This window comes from Cibotium barometz, chromosome 5 (assembly GCF_041138505.1).
Source record: "Cibotium barometz isolate CiBa-2024 chromosome 5, ASM4113850v1, whole genome shotgun sequence".
Classification (NCBI taxonomy): domain Eukaryota; kingdom Viridiplantae; phylum Streptophyta; class Polypodiopsida; order Cyatheales; family Cibotiaceae; genus Cibotium; species Cibotium barometz.
Genome location: NC_141050.1, coordinates 12831975 through 12850478, shown reverse-complemented (window position 1 = coordinate 12850478; position 18504 = coordinate 12831975). Strand labels below are relative to the sequence as shown.

Below are 18504 nucleotides of genomic sequence, written 5' to 3'. Positions count from 1 at the left end.
TGGACTTCTCTTCTACTTTAATGACAAATATTGTCTTTCCACTTCAAATTTGTACCATGTATCTCTGTTATTTAAATTCTTCATTACATTCTCTTATGCTATGCTTCATGCTCATTTTCTACCGTTTGTTTAATTTAACATATCCTAAGTATCCTAAGTCTTTTTCCTACCCCACCCCACCTCAAGGCTCTTACTACTAGTATTGGCAGGTCTCGTCGTTGCCCTTCTTCCTTCCCTTTGTTCGACCTTCTTACATTAAGCAAACCAATGAATCCCAATTTATAAAAACCTCCTTGCTCTCGAGAATTTTAAAAAAAAAACAAGTGAGATTTACGCCCTCTCCGAAACCTAAAATGCCGTTTTTCTTAGATAAAACCCCGGCCCCCCTCTTCTTCTGCTCGAGAAATGTAGCGTGGTCAAAAAGGACAGTAAAAAGATTGGAAAAATGGGGTTGTGACAAGTGACCGTGGTAACCCTGAAGGCTTGAGCCTAACATTAGTTTAAAAATGGTCAAGCTTGGGATCCACCTGGCAACACAGCTTACGTCTACGAACTACATAGTACATTATTTATTTACCAATAGTAGTTTGCATTGGTGATATAGCCAGGTAATAATCCAAACATACCAATAATGTAATCTGAATTGATGGTTTTAAAAAAAAGTACGTGTCACCACTCTTGAAAACTTACAGACACCCAAGCACAGGCCCATGGCTAAGCTATAGCGCCCGCTTTTTATTGTACAGCACGATGAGCTGCATTTGTCAACGCATCTCTCCAAATGAATAACTAATAGACTATATCCCTATCAAAATCAAGAGCTCAAATCAACTTCACCAAAACCTTCGTACACCTGTACAGAAAGCTCTTCCCTCTTACCTTCTAGACCCCCTCCTATATTCACAAACAAATCAAGGCATTCCTAATACTACCGAAGCTACATCTGTAAAAAGCCCAAAGACTGATCCCCCATGTAGATGCTAATACCCTGATGTGTGACACACAGGGGCAAGGAGATGCTTCTTTTGTTGTAGACCTTTCATTCTATACAACATGGGAGACACCAGAGTCTTTGCAACCAGATCAGAATGGTTTGTAAAAAGCTTGGTGGCTCAGCAGCAATTGAAGTTTGAGGCAACCTTCTCGACCAATGTCTGTAAAAGGCATCAACAGCTTCTTCAACACCATCCTCTTCCTCCATCTGCTTAGCAAGCTCGAGAGCTCTCTGCTTCACCTGCAGAAGATTTAGGTTTACATCACCTCAGCAACAGAAAGCATCACATCACATAGCACAAACCCGTTACAACATGTAGAAAGAGAAAAAACCACACAATTTAATTCAAATGAAGTTCTCAAGTAGTACCTCCGTGTCCAGCATGAAGTTGATTGCATCCACAAGTCTCTCCAATGAAAACTGCTGTACAGGAATTGGTGGTGGCCCAACACCTTTCGCATGGACCCTCTCGCCCCAAAATGGCTGGTCCCCAAAAAATGGGACAATGGTAGTCGGACACTAAAGAAACAAGAGGCCATGGTCAATGCCTGCCTTAATAAAGAACCGCAGGATTCCCTAGTGCATGCTACACACGCACACACACATGTACAAGACAAACGAAGAAAGCACATGAAATACATCATTACCCCGGCTTTTAGCCCTGCAGCTGTTGTACCAGCACCACCATGATGGACCTGTACCAAGCCATTACACAAACACTTGTTATTAGCTGATCAGAGATGCATATGTCAATACTTGTAACAGATTGTTGTAACAGACAGTGTGAGCATATCAATGAGAATGGATTAAAAAAACAATCACACTTTATGCTTTAGTATAAAAAACCAAAAAAAAAAGGACATCTTATGTATAGTGGGCACCACACATCTTTATTTTATTTTCCGCGCAGTCAGTGTCCAAGGTCGGACTCTGCTTTTTGAAGGTGGAGATTTTCCAGATGGTTAGGGGGGAGTGAACTTTGGGAAGGGAAGGCTTTTATTCCCCTCTACTGCTAACAGGCAGTCCTGGGCCCTAAAAAGATCTTTTTAACCCTTCTGCCCCCTATTAAGGGGTGTTTCATCCACAGCCCCCTGGCTGGCCCCTTCCGGCATCTGGCTAGGCTATTTTGTGTGCCCAAGACCTGGGGCCATTTGGGAACCCCAACAAGTCTCAATGGGGTTGAAAATCCCATCACCAGTCCATCATCGTAAGCATCATATAACAGTATTAATAGTGGGAGCTAGTCATAGTAGTCAACATTGTGTTTTGACAGTTGGCCCTCATGAGACTAAATTTTAGTTTAGTCTGCCAAAAATGGAAACTTTCCCCATTGGACTTGTCAATGAACATGTGGGTAGCCATGATCTGCTATGAATCTCGGAAGGTCTTAACAGAGGAGAGTTTCCAAGGCCATGTCTATTCCCTTAGAAGTAATGCCCCGAGAAATTGGGATTCCCAAAAATCAAGGATTTGATCTGTGATGCTTTATTGCACCCTCAATTTTAAATGATAAAGTAATAGGGTTAGTTACTCTGATTAAGCAAGGATTCCACAAAAATAAAAAGGCCCAAATTGATTTTTTGAGACTTTCCTGACTGATTTGAGTGGTGCAGCTGATGTTGAAACTGTAGGTACAGCTGGACGTCAGTAGCGGCAGATTGTGACTGCACATATGTCAACGGGTGGTGCTGTAGGTGCACATGGGCAGCGCTGTGGGCAGAGCAGAGGATCTTGTTGGTGTCGCGCTGGAGAGCTAGACGGTGTAGGTGTGTTAGGTGCGTACTAGCTGAGCAAGCATCAAGCTGTAGACAGGTATGTCGTATGTGCTATGGGGGCACAATGGAGTAGAGCTGGGCGGAAACGAACAGCTGAAGCTTCACTACAGCAATGCTTTGAAGGTGATGATGGTGGGTGTACTAGCCAAGGTATTCGCCTGATACCATATTAGATAAACAAAAGGAGAGCTATGGTGGTTTGAAGGCAAACATGGCTATGGCATTTGATTAACAAAGAAGGGAGAGAGTGGGAGTTACAGAGAGACAGACAATGCTTCAAAGAGAGAGAAATTGTACGACTCAATGATGTGACATTCAAGTACAATGCTTTTATAGGCTTAGAGCTTATCTTGTATGACATCATTGCTTAGGTCATTACAGGTAGATATTTTAGTGAACCACTCTAAGAGTAGGTTCACACACACATGGCATTTCCATCACATTAAGGACCGCTATCATTTCCATCACATGGCATTTCTTGGGCCACCCTCAGTACAGTCAAGGTTGTTGACGCTGTGAGTGAAGACAATGGTAAACAAGTAATGACATAACAGAGGCACAACAGTATGACAGTTGATAGCAGAAATCGATGAACACACAATTAGCATCTTAGAACAGTCCACCGCAGTCCTTTCTCAGCCTCAGGTGTGCAGCCCTTCCTCTAGCCCTTGGAAAGAGTGCATAGGCTCGAGATCAATTCATTGAGGTGTTTCTACAGCCGTGTAGAGTTCAGCCAAGCTTCCGATCCTCCGAGATCTTGCGTTTGGCTTATCTACAGTCCACAGTCATTCTCTCTAAAGTAATAAAGCAAATACTATCTCGTTATCGGGATAGGGGACCCTTCAGTGGGTAATTCGGGACCCAATCTGGTGTACAGTTCTCATATATATCTCTCTCATCTCTTTAAAGTTTGAAGTATTAAAGTGGATTGATAAACTCACGAAACTCAGGATACAGAAGACAGTGTGAGCATTTGTGTGACAGGATCTTCCAATACAAAGACTTCCGCTGCATATTACATTGGTATGAGAGAGAGAGAGAGAGAGAGAGAGAGAGAGAGAGAGAAAGTTGTATTAACGTCTACTAGAGGCCGAAGTCGACCTATGAGACAAATCAATGTACAACTGTCAATGTCCTTTGGATGTCCAAAAAAAAAGAACAAAATAAACATGAAATAAACTATGAAAGTACAGAGCTAGTGGGGGGGGGGTGTGATGGATGGAGCACTACTGCTAAAGGCTCAGTATGCAGCCTATATGCGTAGGGTATACAAGAATGCAATGCAGATCTGTCTAGCTCCAACCAGTACCATAATGAGAGAGAGAGGAGAGAGAGAGAGAGAGAGAGAGAGAGAGGGGCGAAGAGAGAACAAAACTCAAAAGATAGATATAGAGTGTTGTATGACTCAATGGTGATTAGATTGATTGAAGTGTGTGATACTCACCAAGTACAATGCTTTTGTAGGCTAGGAAGAGGCCTTATCTGCAGACACATAGCTAGACACATGTCACATACTCGATACACACATACACACTAATGATACATGGCACAATTATCCTGTGACTCATAGGGAGTGTTCACATGCCCATAACAAGTACACACATATAGAGGGTGTTCACACCTACGAGACTCTGAATATCCCACACCCTTTTTTCTTTACATAGCCTTTCTCCCTTCGCCTTTTTCTCGCTCCATCTGTCAGAATGCACAGCGAAAAATGAGACAAGTGCTGTGGAGAACAAAACGTAGGAGTGTAGAGAGAGAGAGAGAGAGAGAGAGAGAGAGAGAGAGAGAGAGCGAGAGTTAACTCTGCTATATACACAAGAATCCGATAAAAACGATGTGGGGGGCAAGGGTGGTATAAATACCACCCTCCAGTGCTAGTCGGCCAGCCCTAAATCAGCCGACAGGGTGTACATGATGTCCTCGACTGGAAATAACCAGTCGGCCAGCATATGACAAGTCGGCCAAGACAGCAAGGGTCGGCCAGCACAAGGTAGTCTCCACGACCAGAAAAATAGGGAGAAAAAATATGAAAAAGTGGGAAAAAATGGGAAAAGCTCCGGGGCAGGCACACCCACAACAAAGGCCCTCACTAAGCAATATGTACAGACAGGAGATGATTGCTAACACCCCCTCTCAGCTCCTGGATGTGGAACCAACCCCAGTGAGCTAGAGTGCTACCAGAGAATCGCCTGAGGTAGAGAGTTCGTGAAGAGGTCTACCGCATTGCCCTCTGTCAAACAAAACTCTAGCAAGATGTCATCAGCAAAAAACTTCTCACGAACAAAGTGACTCTGGATGACCGTGGGTTCCGCCAATGGAAGCCCAATCTTGTACCTATGTTCACATACCAAAGAAGCAAAGGGGGAAGCTTGACTCAAAGTCCCAGAAGCTTGTTTTGTGGGATACAACTCTCTTTCCAAAGACTACAGGTTATATGACCCAAAGCTGAATGAGGTTGTTGTCAGCAGAGATGTTGTCTTTGATGAGCATGTTCCAGCTTCCACTGTTGAGGAGCCACCACTTGTTAGAGAACCAAATGAGTATGAGGATGATTCCGAGGCTATTCCAACTAGCCAACCTCAACCAATTGTAGAGGTTGAGCCCGAGGTTGGAGATGAGCCACAGCAGCAGCAAGATGCTCCGCGTTCTGTTCGAGTACCAAAGTGGTCGGACACCATTCGGGAGTCAAGGTGTTATGGAGTATCCCTCCGAGTGATGGACCTCAAAGATCGCACAGAGTTCGTGATAAAAATCAATCAAAGGAGCTGCTACAGGTGAACTGTGTGTGAAAATAGTATTTTTCGTAGTCCTAAAAAGGGGATTTTTCTGAGTATTTTTTGTTTTATTTGGGGATTTTTGTCTTGGCTGCTGGCTGACAGCCTTTAGGCTGGCCGACCAGCACTCCCCCTTGGTATGTATAGCATTGCCTCATCATTCACCTGGTCGTACCACTTCATTGCATATATCCGGTACCATATGTTGCTGCTGCTTTTGCCGGGCTCTACACATCATCTCTTCATCATCCTCACCTGACATTCAGCACATCAGCGTTTCTCATCTGGCCACTACATGGGACAGCAGCCCACTCTCTGCTACACGCCACACCGTGGGACAGCATCCCTCTCTGCTACCTTCAGCGTTTACATCAGCACTGACATCAGCGCTTATCTTCAAAATTTTACATCAGGCTTACATCAGCACTGACATCAGCATTTATCATCTGCGTTTACATCAGCCTTACATCAGTGCTTACATCAGCGTTTACATCAGCACACCATCAGTGCTTACATCAGCATTTATCATCAGCACATCAGCGTTTTGTCCACAGCTCGCCCCCTCTACTATACATAGAGCACTTCAGCATTTTTGCCTCAGCTCTCACCATCAGGACAGCAGCCCACTCTCTGCTACATCATACCATCGGAACGGCAGCCCACTCTCTACTCATCTTCACCATCGACATCACCTCAAGTACGCAGCACCCATGTCACCGAAGCTTGCACCACTCGGGGCGGCAGCCCTCTCTCCTCCTGACCACCCCTCAAGTACGCAGCACCCTTGTCACCAAAGCTTGCACCCTTCAGGTGTGCAGCACCCTTGTCACCAGAGCTTGCACCCTTCAGGTCTTGCAGCACCCTTGTCATCAAAGCTTGCACCACCGCCACTTGGGACGGCAGCCCTTTGCTCTTCATCTACCACCTCAGGTACTGCAGCACCCTTGTCACCAAAGCCTGCATTACCTCATCTTCCGTTGCCACTACCACCTCGGAGTACCTCCGCATCCACCGACGCAAGCCTTCAACATTGACCACCTCACGGAGTGCCTTTGCCTCACATCGACGCAAGCCTTCGTCATCAACCGTGCTTCAGCTCCGACATCATCTCTGCTTCTGCACTGGTCTTTGTTCTCACACAAAGAACTTACACACACTAGCAGTTGTTCACACACATTGAAACCACTTAATTTAAATCCTAAGCTTACACACTCTAGAGTGCTAGTTTACACCACCACCTAGCGGTTGTTTATTCCCACATTAATCACTATTAATAATTAGTACTTCAAGTGAGCGTGAATCTGCCCATCCAAATAAGCCCACTCCGCCTTGGCTTCATTGGGGGCGGACCTCCTTGAAGTGTAAGTACATGCAATCTTGGGTCACGGAGAAGCTTGCATGTAGGAAGATGAAGAGACACGCTTTAATCCCTTCCGCCTCAATGGATCCATCCTACGGCCGGAGCTGTGTAGCTCCATCCTAGCCAGCGGGGCGGCTAGGATGGCTAACACTGGCTAATGGTATCGGTCAGGCGAAGATCTCTGAAATGGTGAGAGAAGTCAATGGCCTGATCCTCGAGGGCCAAGGCTACCGAGTCGGGGCTTGGGTGGAGAAGACCACCGCTCCCACATCCAAGGGAGTGGGGCGAGAGTGGTGCATGATCACACAGATACAGAGAGGGACCATCTTGAAAAAGCAGCTCGACTCCAATAAATAGTCCGGTGGGTGTCCCATGATCTGGTTTATTGGCGAGGTGGTGATGATCATGTCCGCAAGGTCAATGTACTGCTGGACTAGACGTTGGGCCCGGGCTGACCTGAGCATGATGGATTGGGTGTTGTAGGAGGCTGGTGGGAGTGAAGGGGCGAAGCAGGGGGCGGCGAGGAAGACTCTGGTGAGAGGGTTGCTATCGGCGAGGCTGCGATGATCATGTCCACAAGGTCAGTGTAGTGCTGGACTAGACGTTGGGCCCAGGCTGACCTGAACATGATGGATTGGGTGTTGCAGGAGGCTGGTGGGAGTGAAGGGGGAGGCAGGGGGCGACAAGGAAGGGGTTTACCGGAGGAGGCGGGCGTAGGAGAGGAAAGGGGGTGAGCGAGAGGGAGGGGAGGAGAGCGAGAGACCGATGTCAAGGGAATGATTGGGGAGACGACCTCCACCAAAGGGTAAACTGGGGGAGGCTCCTGAGACTGCGGGCCTTCCGCATGGTGGGAAGGGAGGTCCCAGGAGGAAGGCCTCAATGGGGTAGAGTCGGTGGCTGACTGGCCCACTGAATATCCTGATGGCTCTGCATCTGGATCCTGAGGTAGATGTGAGTAATGGTTCGCAGTGGGAACCAGGGTACCAGGGGACCAGGCCAGGACCCGTGCTAGAGGACTGCAGAGTCCACGTCGCGTGGGGTGCCTTTGTCACTGAGGCGGGGTGGCAGGCTGCCACCTTGACCTAGGGGTTGGCTGCTGCCAAGTGTGCTGAGGACTCACACCAGCCCCCGGATGGGGGAGAGGTGTGTCCTCGGATGCTTGCTGGGGGTGAGGGTGTCGGAATGGGCAGCGGAAATGTGACAAACTGCTGTGAGAAAAGAAACGCCTTAACAGAAGTGGGATCTTTGACGCAAATGATACGAGACATCAATGCATAGTTTGTGAGGGCAAAAGGACGAAAGGACCAGATGTATGAGATATCAGAGCAAAACAACACAGCATGAAATACGTGAATGAGTCTATATATAATGGTGAGTGAACATATCTACAAGAGCCCTTTGATGCGAGGTGACTCTGAGTAGAGCCTCTTAAAAGGATCTTATGTAAGCAATGATGTGTCACAAAGTGACACCTAGGGGACACTTTGCATCATGTTTGACATGTGGCATATGTGGTGGCAGCATAAGCTTCACCTTTGTCCTATAAATAATACAAGTATGTGTCAAGCCCTCTTGCTAATCACTCTTGTTTAAGCATGTGATTAAACCCTAATACCCAACATCTGGTATCAGCGCCTAGTTCACAGACTGCCTCCAGCTGCCGCCGCCTCTTGTCTGTTTTGCCGCCAATACTGAAGTGGGGCTACTAAAGTCGCCCTTCATATATGGTGAAGCTGTTATTCAGTATGCTCCGATCACAAATGAGACATCTCAGGGAGGAGCTTTTCAAATAGTGTGTTGAATAGATTCTCTAAGACGCTTGGGGAAACTACTTGAAGCAAGGTTGCATGTGCTCAGTATCACAAAGGAACATTGGAGTACAGCATCACCTACACTTCGGGTAGGACTCAAGGGTATTGCAACTCTGACTGTGCCACCACCATATGCTCAATAATAGGCATTTTTTCATACTCTATCAGAAGTTGTGTCATAGTTCCATAAGAACAGCCAACCATGGCACTCTCATTGACAGAAACTGAATACAAAGTTGCATGTTTTGCATCCTGCAAAGCAATGTTGCTCATGTTTCTAAGGCCCCCTTTATAAGAAAAAACTGTGTGTCAGGACTCAGCAATCAATCACCACTATCAGGTTTTGACAGAGAACAAGATGGTCATGTAAAGGTCTAGGACACCCTCACATAGGTGGCATATCCTTATAGACCAGTGTTCACACCCTGGATATTTCAAGAGTCAAGACTGAGGAATATTCCTGGGTTGCGGGCCCATTCAGAGCTAGACCATCTTTGATGTGGTCAAAAGGCTTGCCAACACAATAGGTGTTATATTAGGAGAATTAAAGGTAGAAGTTAGTCATATGGGTCAACTTTACTGTTTAGGAAGTTGTCTGCTAAATAATCGACTAGGTGTCCGCCCACTAAATCACCTAGGTATCTGTGTATTCCCTCATGCTTCCATTAAGTCAATTAGAGATCTCCTCTTTCATGAAGCAATATCTACCCTTCATCATTTCTTCTATATGTCATCTAAGTTCCCATCGCACGATCATACAATTGAAAGAAGGTGCAATCTTAAGAGATTTCTTTCCGGGAGCACTATCCAACCTCCATCATATAATCTCTCCACTCTCTAAGCTCCCGACTCATGATTGCACGATTGAGGGAAGGCACCTTTTGATACAAGTTATTCAGCAGTAATGGAGTTTTGTTCTTCTCATCTACTATGTTCAATTGTTGTGTGCATGCATGTGAATGTTTTGTTACACCGCACACCATGTTTTCTTGTAGTACTTTTCTGCCTTTACCTTGTAAAGGAAGTGCAAGTAGCTCTTCCTTAACGTGGGCATTCATAAAAAGATAAGGGTCTTATTTTAACAAAAAGATAAGGGTCTTATTTTAACAAAAAGATAACAAAAAGATAAGGGTCTTACTTAAACAAAGCTTTTTTCAAACACAAAAGGGCTTGAGCAAATTCTTACAGTATTTCTCCACTCAAACATTTGATTTTAAAAACATGAAAAAGTTTTTTTTAACCCAAAAAGAACTACATGCATTGGAAAAACGTGATGATTTATAAAAAACAAGGACATAATTTATATGAAATTTTGGAAACATTAAGAACATTTAAAAAAACATGTGACAACACCAGAACTTTGCAAAAGCATCAGCAGTTCTTTTCAAGACTCACACCACATGTGCGCACATGCATACATACAAGTATATTGTGCGCATGTGTGTGTGGTTGGAGAGAGATAGAGAGAGAGAGAGAGATGCCATGGGTTGCATTCGCCGGCCTTGGGCAAACCCTCATAAAGCAAGATCATTAAAGAACTGCAATAGATGCTCAGCTAGACATGTTGGCAGCTTACCACGGCAGCACACTGAGGAAACAACCAATCATGAGGACAGTTCTCCAGGAGAAATATGGAGTCAGGAGTCTCTTTTACTGCAGCATAAAGACATTACAAAACAAACAATTCAGTGTCTTTTCAAATCTGCAGCAGCTGCTACTACCATCAAAGTGGAATGTAGCAGATAGAACAAAAGGCACCTCAAAAGCTAAGTGATACTTACGATTTCCAAGCCCACCCCAGCCTTTGTCAATGATACCCCTCTGGTTAGTCTCTTGCAAAGCCTGGACAATTATTTCTGTCATTTTTCCTGGATGTTCAACTGGCTGCCATGTATTTCAGTTGCGACACCCAATACATGCCAAACACAGAAACAAAAAAAATCAGAAGGATGAATCGATGACTCTACATACTACTGCATCCTGCAGAGGTAAGTCACAATGCAATAGTGCCAGGCTCATACTAACGAAAAGTGAGCAACTCCTGACTGCAAAGTGTTTTTAATACCAAAATGAAATCCAGAGAATTCGGCCATGGTGGTTTAGAAAGTTGGAAAATTACAAGGCTACCAAACCCCACATAAATGGGTTTTTCACCAGCTGCAAGCCACTTCACAAGGGCATCTGGTGGTGTATAATCATTCGCCAAGCTTAAGAAGCAAAATCCAACCACATCCACTCTAGGTCCCCAGTCTGCCAAAAACATACGACATCACCATTCGAAATGTAACTCCAAAAACACTTGGCGTGCATGCGTGAGTGCGACAAAATGTGAATGTTGTTTTTCTCATGTATATACGCATGAAGCATAATGTACAATCTTGATGATGTTTTATTTGTCTCTGTGTCTAATGGCACATAAAAAAATAAAGAGAACTAAAACATCATCAAAAGATTGTACATCATGATTCATGCTTACATACATAAAGAAAACAACATTTACATCTCATCACTATAAAAAGCTAGAAAACAGAAGAAAATCTTCGAGAAAGAAAAAACCCCATACCTTTTGGCTTCGGAACAAGATGTGGGCTCCACATGTAGCCAGTTGGCAGATGTGCAATTGAACCTTGGTTCATATTGAAGTAATTCATGGGATTTAGTTTCAGTTCTTTTATCCTGAACTCATTGATAAGGCCTCTCATGCCCCACCACATGAGTGAGTCAACCACCAGGTACGAGATCTGCGAAGGCTTTAATTTTCTGAGTTTTTGTACCAAACAGAAAAGTACAAGACTTGCAAAAGCATCTAAAGATCATATAAAGCTATCCTCTTCAACAAACATGACTCACCTTATAGCCAGCGTGCTGCTTAACACGTGCTAATGGATGCGGAAATTCATTAGTCGGTCTGAAAAATCACACAAAAAGAGTCAAGAAATGCCTATTCTAAAAACCCATAGACAAAGTAACAAGTAACAAAGCTACAATTATAGTGAAAAATTAGATATTCTCAGTCAAGCAGTTTAATGAAAGAAGTGACAAACAACAACACAGGCATATCCTAAGAGACAATTTTCAAACCAAGATTTGGCACTTACGTCCAAGGCATGGTGAAGAATATATGCAAGGGAACATTAAGGTATTCTGCCACATGAACATGCCCTGCACATACCAACACCAGATGTTGCCAGTCAGCTTGCCAACATTCACTGAAGGAACCAATACAAACTAAGAGGGAAAAAAAGCAACGGAGAATCCTTGTCCCAAGCTGACACGGTATTGGAGACTGCATCCTTTCTTGTAGATTCCCTCAACAAAGAAGAGAAAACATACATAACGTGTCTTTTTTTTTCAAAAAGTTCACACTAAAGAGGCTTAGGCCCATCTGCTGCCCAGGGCTGTCATAGAACCCATGGGACCACTGGATGGAAACAAGCCTAGGCCCTCGTCTGGTACTCGTGTTCACAAACATTGTTACTTAGGCTTGCATACAGCTATAGGCTAAGAGCTAGCGTGGGACGTAAAGCGTGGGGTTCAAAACCTGGGAATACCACTTTTTGTCAACTCTTGTCAGATGTCTGTCTCATGGATGGCCTGAGCGGGCTGGACACATCCATGAGCTCGCAAAAGTGCATACAGCTCATGGATGGATGTCTCCTTTGTGCATCCTCGCCAGTGAGTTTTCTCAAGTCCGAGCCTCAATTCATAGGAGTCACTAAAACCACATCCAAAAATGGGAAGTATGCCCCTCTACATAGAGGTGCTCAGATCAAATGTACATCTTAACACTTCCACACGAAACACATTACACGTTGGGAGGCAAAAGGAATCAGTCAAAGATCTCATGTGAGATATCTATGAGAGGAGCCGCATCCCTACACGGATTCTTCCCTTTTATGGCTTAGAACAGTTGGCAGTGGTTGACGTGTTGCTGCGGTTGGAAGGGAAAAAAAGGGAGAGAAGGGAAAAGGCGGGGCTTTTGTCAGCCAAATGGACACATCCTCCATTAACATCACCATGACTGCAAGTGCCCCTGCAAGTCTGGCCACATTGCCACTTACTGCTGTGGCTCGAGTTTCACTAACCAAAGGCTGGTCAAAACACATCTACATAACCATTAATACTCAATATCTAATCAAGTACTTCCATTAACCAAGCCAGCAACGCAAATAAGACTCGAACTTTAAAAAATTATTCACTACAAGAAGACAAACAAGTTTTCTGGAAACAGATGAATCGGTCCTCTTATCTAGCGAACAAAAGAATGCCTCTTCAAGCAGTAAAAAGTTCAGAAAATGAAAAGGCCAGAGCTTGAGCACCATATGCAGGTGGATTTGCAATTATTGCATCAGCCTTGAAAGGATCACCAGACTCCCCATCAGACTTAGTGCAGGCAGGCAGCAAGGAGTTCATGATCGCTTTCAACTCCTTCTTCTGAATAGAAATTTCAGATGGTCCTGAAGGTAAAAAACCCTTGTTCTTCACCATATCTGTGAGAAAAATAAATGAAATTTAATATTGAACCACTCACATCGGATAGATATAATATGCAGTTTACAATGCTTAAATTTCACATGAACTATACAAAGAAGATCGTGAAAGTAAAAACTCTATGTAAGGGCATAATATTTGTATCTCAGGCTTGCTAGCAAAGCAATGGCCGAGAAAGGATGACTAGTGATGGAAGAAACTTACATCCAGCAAGGACTTTTGGATCACCCCCTAGAGGATAAAATTCAAGGCCATTTGACATGACAAATTTCCGAAAATTTGCATGCGTGGCCAACCTTACACGGTGCCCTTTCTCCTGGACAAACACCAAAATGCTACTGAATGAGGACCAAACATGCATGTGAAAGAGCTTTTGAGACAAAGAATTCCACTAACTATTCCCACATGCAGAGTCAAAAACTGTCACATAGCAAAATTAAAAGGTGTCTTTCAAGGGTTAAGTTACAGTTAGAACACCCCCCACCCCCCCAAAACAAAAAAACACCCAGCCCATCATACAAACTCTCATTTGCAGAAACAGGTTGTAGATCACCACACTACTTGATAGAAAAAGTGCATCTGCAGAGTAGCTGACATCCAACTAAGCTCTCATCATTTGACATGTGAAACGGGTTGATGGCATGGTGAATCTGAATCTAAGAGGACATTAAAGGTATGCTCCATGGGGATGTGGGAGACTAAGCAGCATTTTTTTTAGAATGCCTAGAATTCCCCCTCCCATCCTTGAGGAATGTGTTAACATCCATAAATTTATTTTGTAAGAGGGGAAGACCATTGCCACTTTCGTTTTTACCAAGGAAATGCTATATCATGAAATGCTTGTTAAATATCATAGTGATTCATGTGGGAATAAACAAGTGCTAGGTGGTAGTGTAATTTAACACTCTAGTGTGTGTAAGCTTAGGCTTCAAATAAAGCAGTTCCAATGCATGTGGACAACTGCTAGTGTGTAAGTTCTTTGTGTGAGAACAACCTCTTAAGAGGATCTTATGTAAGCAATGGTGTGTAGCAAAGTGACATCTATTAGGGACACCTGGCTCATGTTTGACATGTGGCACATGTGGTGGCAACATAAGCTTCACCTTTGTAAAGCGGGTCTCTTCTACAAAAAGGACCAAATATTATAATACAAGAATGCTTTCCACGAATCTTGTGTATTTCCCCTAATCCCCTCATTAACCTCTTTTAGTTGTGCTAAGTCTTGTAGTGCGGGTCGCCATCGTATCCTCTCACCCTCATTTGGCTTCTTCCTTCTGTGTGTATGTGGACTTACAGTGGTATCAGAGCTGAAACAAATCGTCTATTTCTCTCACCTCTGCTTGCTGCCGTTCCAGCCTAGCTCCAGCACCAGGCATGGCTCTGCACAATGCACAGCCATCTGTGCATGCCAACCCTTCTACCCCATCTCTGCCTTCCACCGCTAACACGCCCCTCAGTCTCACAGCAGCCGGTTCTGAGCCACCCACCGCCCAATTGCACCACCTGACCCGGCGGAGGTAGTGCTGAGCCAAACACTGCTGCCAGTTCTGCCCAGTGACTGGCAGCTCTGAAACTCAGCCTCGGCTCTAGGATCGCCACCGCCGCCCAGCCATGCTTCCAGCGTGCGTGCATCAAGTGGGGGTTCAAGCACGTTGCAAAGTTTCTTGGAGGTCTTTGTGACAGCCATCAAGTGAGCACTTCTTGGAGAAGGGATCAGAGGCATTTCCATCCAGCCTAACAGCATAGCTCCTTGCATACAGAGGTACACACATGTTTTGGGCTTTTTTGCACACATCAACATTTTGGCAAAATCAAAGCTCTTGTTCTGTGATTTGGGGATTCTTGTCTACAAAGGCTGAATCAGTGTAGTGGAAGCATCCATAGGCACTCTTGTATTTGTGCAAACTCTAGGCACTCCCATTTTTGTGCACATATCTCGGAGCTTTTTGTTGCTCACTCAAGTATACATCCTGTTTTTTGGTATACTTTGGTGATCGCATCTTTTATCTTGTCATATCCCAGTGCCGTGTGTGCACACTCCTGTTCTCTCATGTTTTCTGTAACCTTGGAGTGCACAAAATTTCCCAATCAAGGGGGGCTTTCTTGTTCATTGCACCAAAATCTCGTATTGTGAGGATGTCACAAAGAGCACCAGTGGCTGACCTCTTTGGATTTAGTGGATTCATGACAACCGAAGACCGTCTTGATGGTCCCAAGTACTCACTGTGGAGCTTCCTCACATCCAATCCTACACCTCTACAGGGGCTATTGGGTGGTCCTCGAGCCCATGTTCCAGTCCTGTAATGAGGCATGAGTCACGTACTTGATGCAGGAGCTAGACAACCTGACCATGAATGAGGGTGATTCCCAGATCACCTTACCAAAGTAACAGACCTAAAAGAATAGTTGCTGAATATAGATGAGATAGTTGATAATAGAAAATTGGTCACCACCATTCTTAATTCATGACCTGTGTCGTATCAGAGCTTTCACACTTGTCTCAATCTCTCTATCAGAGGAGGAGGCAATCCTATATCCTTTTGAGGAGCTGGTTTGATTACGTCTCCATGAGGAGAAAACGAGGAAGAACAAATCCAGGGGTGATGCAAGCAGAAGAAAGGAAGGTGTCATTACTGCCACAAGCCAGGGCACTACATCGAAGAATGTCGGAAGAGACTTGCAAAGCTGAAAGCTGATGAAGACTCTAGAAGCTCTGCTACTTCTACCTCCGATGACAAGAGCAACCAAATCAAATAGCAAACCTCATCAAGAAAACCTGGGCTTGCCACATTATCACTATGGTAGGGAATGTTAAATATTAATAGTGATAAATGTGGGAATGAAGAAGTGCTAGGCGGTTGTGTAAACTAGCACTCTAGTGTGTGTAAGCTTAGGCTTTAAATAAAGCGGTTCCAATGTGTATGAACATTGCTAGTGTGTGTAAGTTCTTTGCGTGAGAACAGCCTCTTAAAAGGATCTTATGTAAGCAATGATGTGTGGCAAAGTATCACCTACTAGAGACACTTGGCATCATGTTTGACATGTGGCATATGTGGTGACAACATAAGCTTCACCTTTGTAAAGGGGGCCTCTGTAACTCGTGGCGGGTGCCCAGGGGACTAGGGCCTTTGACACACTTGTTGATACCATCAATGCATATTAAAACACTTAAACATGGCCACAGCCTTAACACATATCCATCATCACTTTGCATAAAACATAAAAGCTGGACCAAACATCCACAAATGCTGAAAATGGAGCTTGCACACGTGACACCGCATAGAGGCCGGAATGGGCCGATCCCCCCCCTTGGAGTATTTTATTACCCAAGGAGAATATACAAGCTTTTAGGGCCTTACTCTCCCCACGGGAGATGCCAGATTATCCTTATACAAATGCCATAACACAGCCCAACACAAGGCTACCAAGCCGGAACATAGGCTGTAGAAATGCCGAGCCAACAATATAATCCATATACCTCCGTGTGGGTACTGATTCTTCCCCAAAAACCATGGGTCTTCATGCAATAGAGCTGGTACAGCAAGTACAACTCTCCATTCAGCTGGTACAGCAGGTACAACAGGTACAATCGGTACGATTGCTAGTACAACAAGTACAAGTATAAAAGCTGGTACAACTGGTACAATGGGTGGTGTAACAAGTACAGAAGCTGGTACAGCAAGTACAGTTGTTGGTACAGCCGGTACAACAAGTACAAAAGCTAGTACAACCGGTACAATGGGTGATACAACAAGTACAAAAGCTGGTACAGCAAGTACAAATGCTGGTATAACAAGTACAATGGCTAGAAATCATAATAAATGATTAAATACCCTTGCCTTCAGTATTTCTTCGCGATGGAAGCCTCCAAAACAATCCCCAACAGCCAGTATTCTTCATGGGCAGCCTTCAAGAGAGAGAGAAAGACAGTAGCCATCATTGGGGCAGCCTGTAAAACGGTGGTAGAGGCTAGTGTGCAGCAAGAGAGCCTCCATTAATGAAGAGAGAGGGCTCCAATTTATAGATTTGGGCCTCCCATGAGCTAAAATGGCAAGAGAAGGCTACAATGACAAGTGGAGAGCCACACAATAGCTGAAGTGACAAGTGTGAGGCCACCTGTCTCCATTTTCTAACAAGTGTCAGGCCACTTGTCTCACTTTGGTCCACTTTCTTGCCACATGTCCCAATCTAAGAGATGGGTCTTTCCATAATCTTTACCTCTAAAAACATCCCAACTGGTAGACATTCTGTCATAGGCACTTTGCCAACTCTTGGTATCTGCTCAATTCCAGATGTAATGACGCGAACATAATTTCCATCGGAGTCGGGCCAAAATAGCAACTCTCCTAAATTTTAGGAGTGTGGTCCTTTGTATTCTAGGATAATCCCCCATTCCCAAAGCTTGTTAAACATCCTGGAGTCCACCAAACCCCTTTCAGACTGGGAAATGTCTAGGCTAGTGACATCCTCCCCAGCTTCTTAAAAGTTGTCCACAACTTTAAGCTTTAAGCCATATATTCAAGATATAATCATGTTCCATGGAGTCGGCGAGACAAGACAGTCATTTCTGCCCGAAGTTCCCCTATCATTGGGGCAGTTTCTAGCATTACTGTTTGTTGCAACTAGGTCTCTTTCAACATCTGGATCACCTCTTCCTGGTGGTTCATTTGGGCTGTCAGTTCTTCAATCCTGTTGTTCTTTCCCTATATCTCCTTGCGGAGGCCTTCCAACTGTTTTTCATGCTGGTTCAGAACCCTGTCCAACACCTTCTTTTGTTCTCCCAGTAATTTCTTGGTCTTGTCCTCCACTGTCTTGATGTATGCCTCCAGCTCCTGTAGGTTCATTGTGCCTTGGGCGCTTGAGCAAGGGCGGGTGGGAAAAGGGAAGGCGGACACGCAGTGTGCGAGCACAGAGCAGCGCGCAAATCAAGGGAGGCGGAGGGGAAGCAACAAGGGCGCAACGCGGGCAAAGGGCCACCAGCGCGAACAAAAGGGGGGGGGGGCTTCACACCATGAGCAAGGCACACAGAGATCGCACAAGTGCAAGGTAGCGCAACGCACAGAGGCGGACACGCAGTGTGCGAGCACAGAGCAGCGCGCAGATCAAGGGAGACGGAGGGGAAGCAGCAGGGGCGCAGGGCGGCAAAGGGCCACCAGCGCACCAGCGCGAACAGAGGGGGGGGGGGGGGCTACGCAGCTTCACGCCATGAGCAAGGCAGACAGAGAGCGCACAGGTGCAAGGCAGCACAGCGCACAGAGTAGCATGACTGTACGAACAGGCGTAGCACGACACA

The 18504-nt window shown here is 45.0% G+C and overlaps 1 protein-coding gene across 3 annotated transcripts in view; it reads right to left on the bottom strand.

Annotated features, from left to right (window-relative positions):
• Nucleotides 1-612: 612 nt before the first annotated feature.
• Nucleotides 613-18504, bottom strand: part of LOC147638073 (sterol 3-beta-glucosyltransferase UGT80A2-like) — a 28198-nt gene continuing 10306 nt past the window's right edge. For 2 of the 3 annotated variants that reach the window (XM_086797945.1, XM_086797947.1), the window contains 11 exons: nucleotides 13416-13527; nucleotides 13040-13210; nucleotides 11819-11882; nucleotides 11571-11628; nucleotides 11284-11461; nucleotides 10786-10970; nucleotides 10502-10604; nucleotides 10297-10373; nucleotides 1642-1689; nucleotides 1364-1513; nucleotides 613-1234 (listed from right to left, as the gene is read on the bottom strand). In XM_086797945.1, the coding sequence (XP_086654071.1) occupies nucleotides 1040-1234; nucleotides 1364-1513; nucleotides 1642-1689; nucleotides 10297-10373; nucleotides 10502-10604; nucleotides 10786-10970; nucleotides 11284-11461; nucleotides 11571-11628; nucleotides 11819-11882; nucleotides 13040-13210; nucleotides 13416-13527 (1341 nt within the window). In that variant the 3' untranslated portion in view covers nucleotides 613-1039. The remainder of the gene's footprint in view (nucleotides 1235-1363; nucleotides 1514-1641; nucleotides 1690-10296; nucleotides 10374-10501; nucleotides 10605-10785; nucleotides 10971-11283; nucleotides 11462-11570; nucleotides 11629-11818; nucleotides 11883-13039; nucleotides 13211-13415; nucleotides 13528-18504) is intronic. The other variant, XM_086797946.1, reaches the window with a different exon arrangement.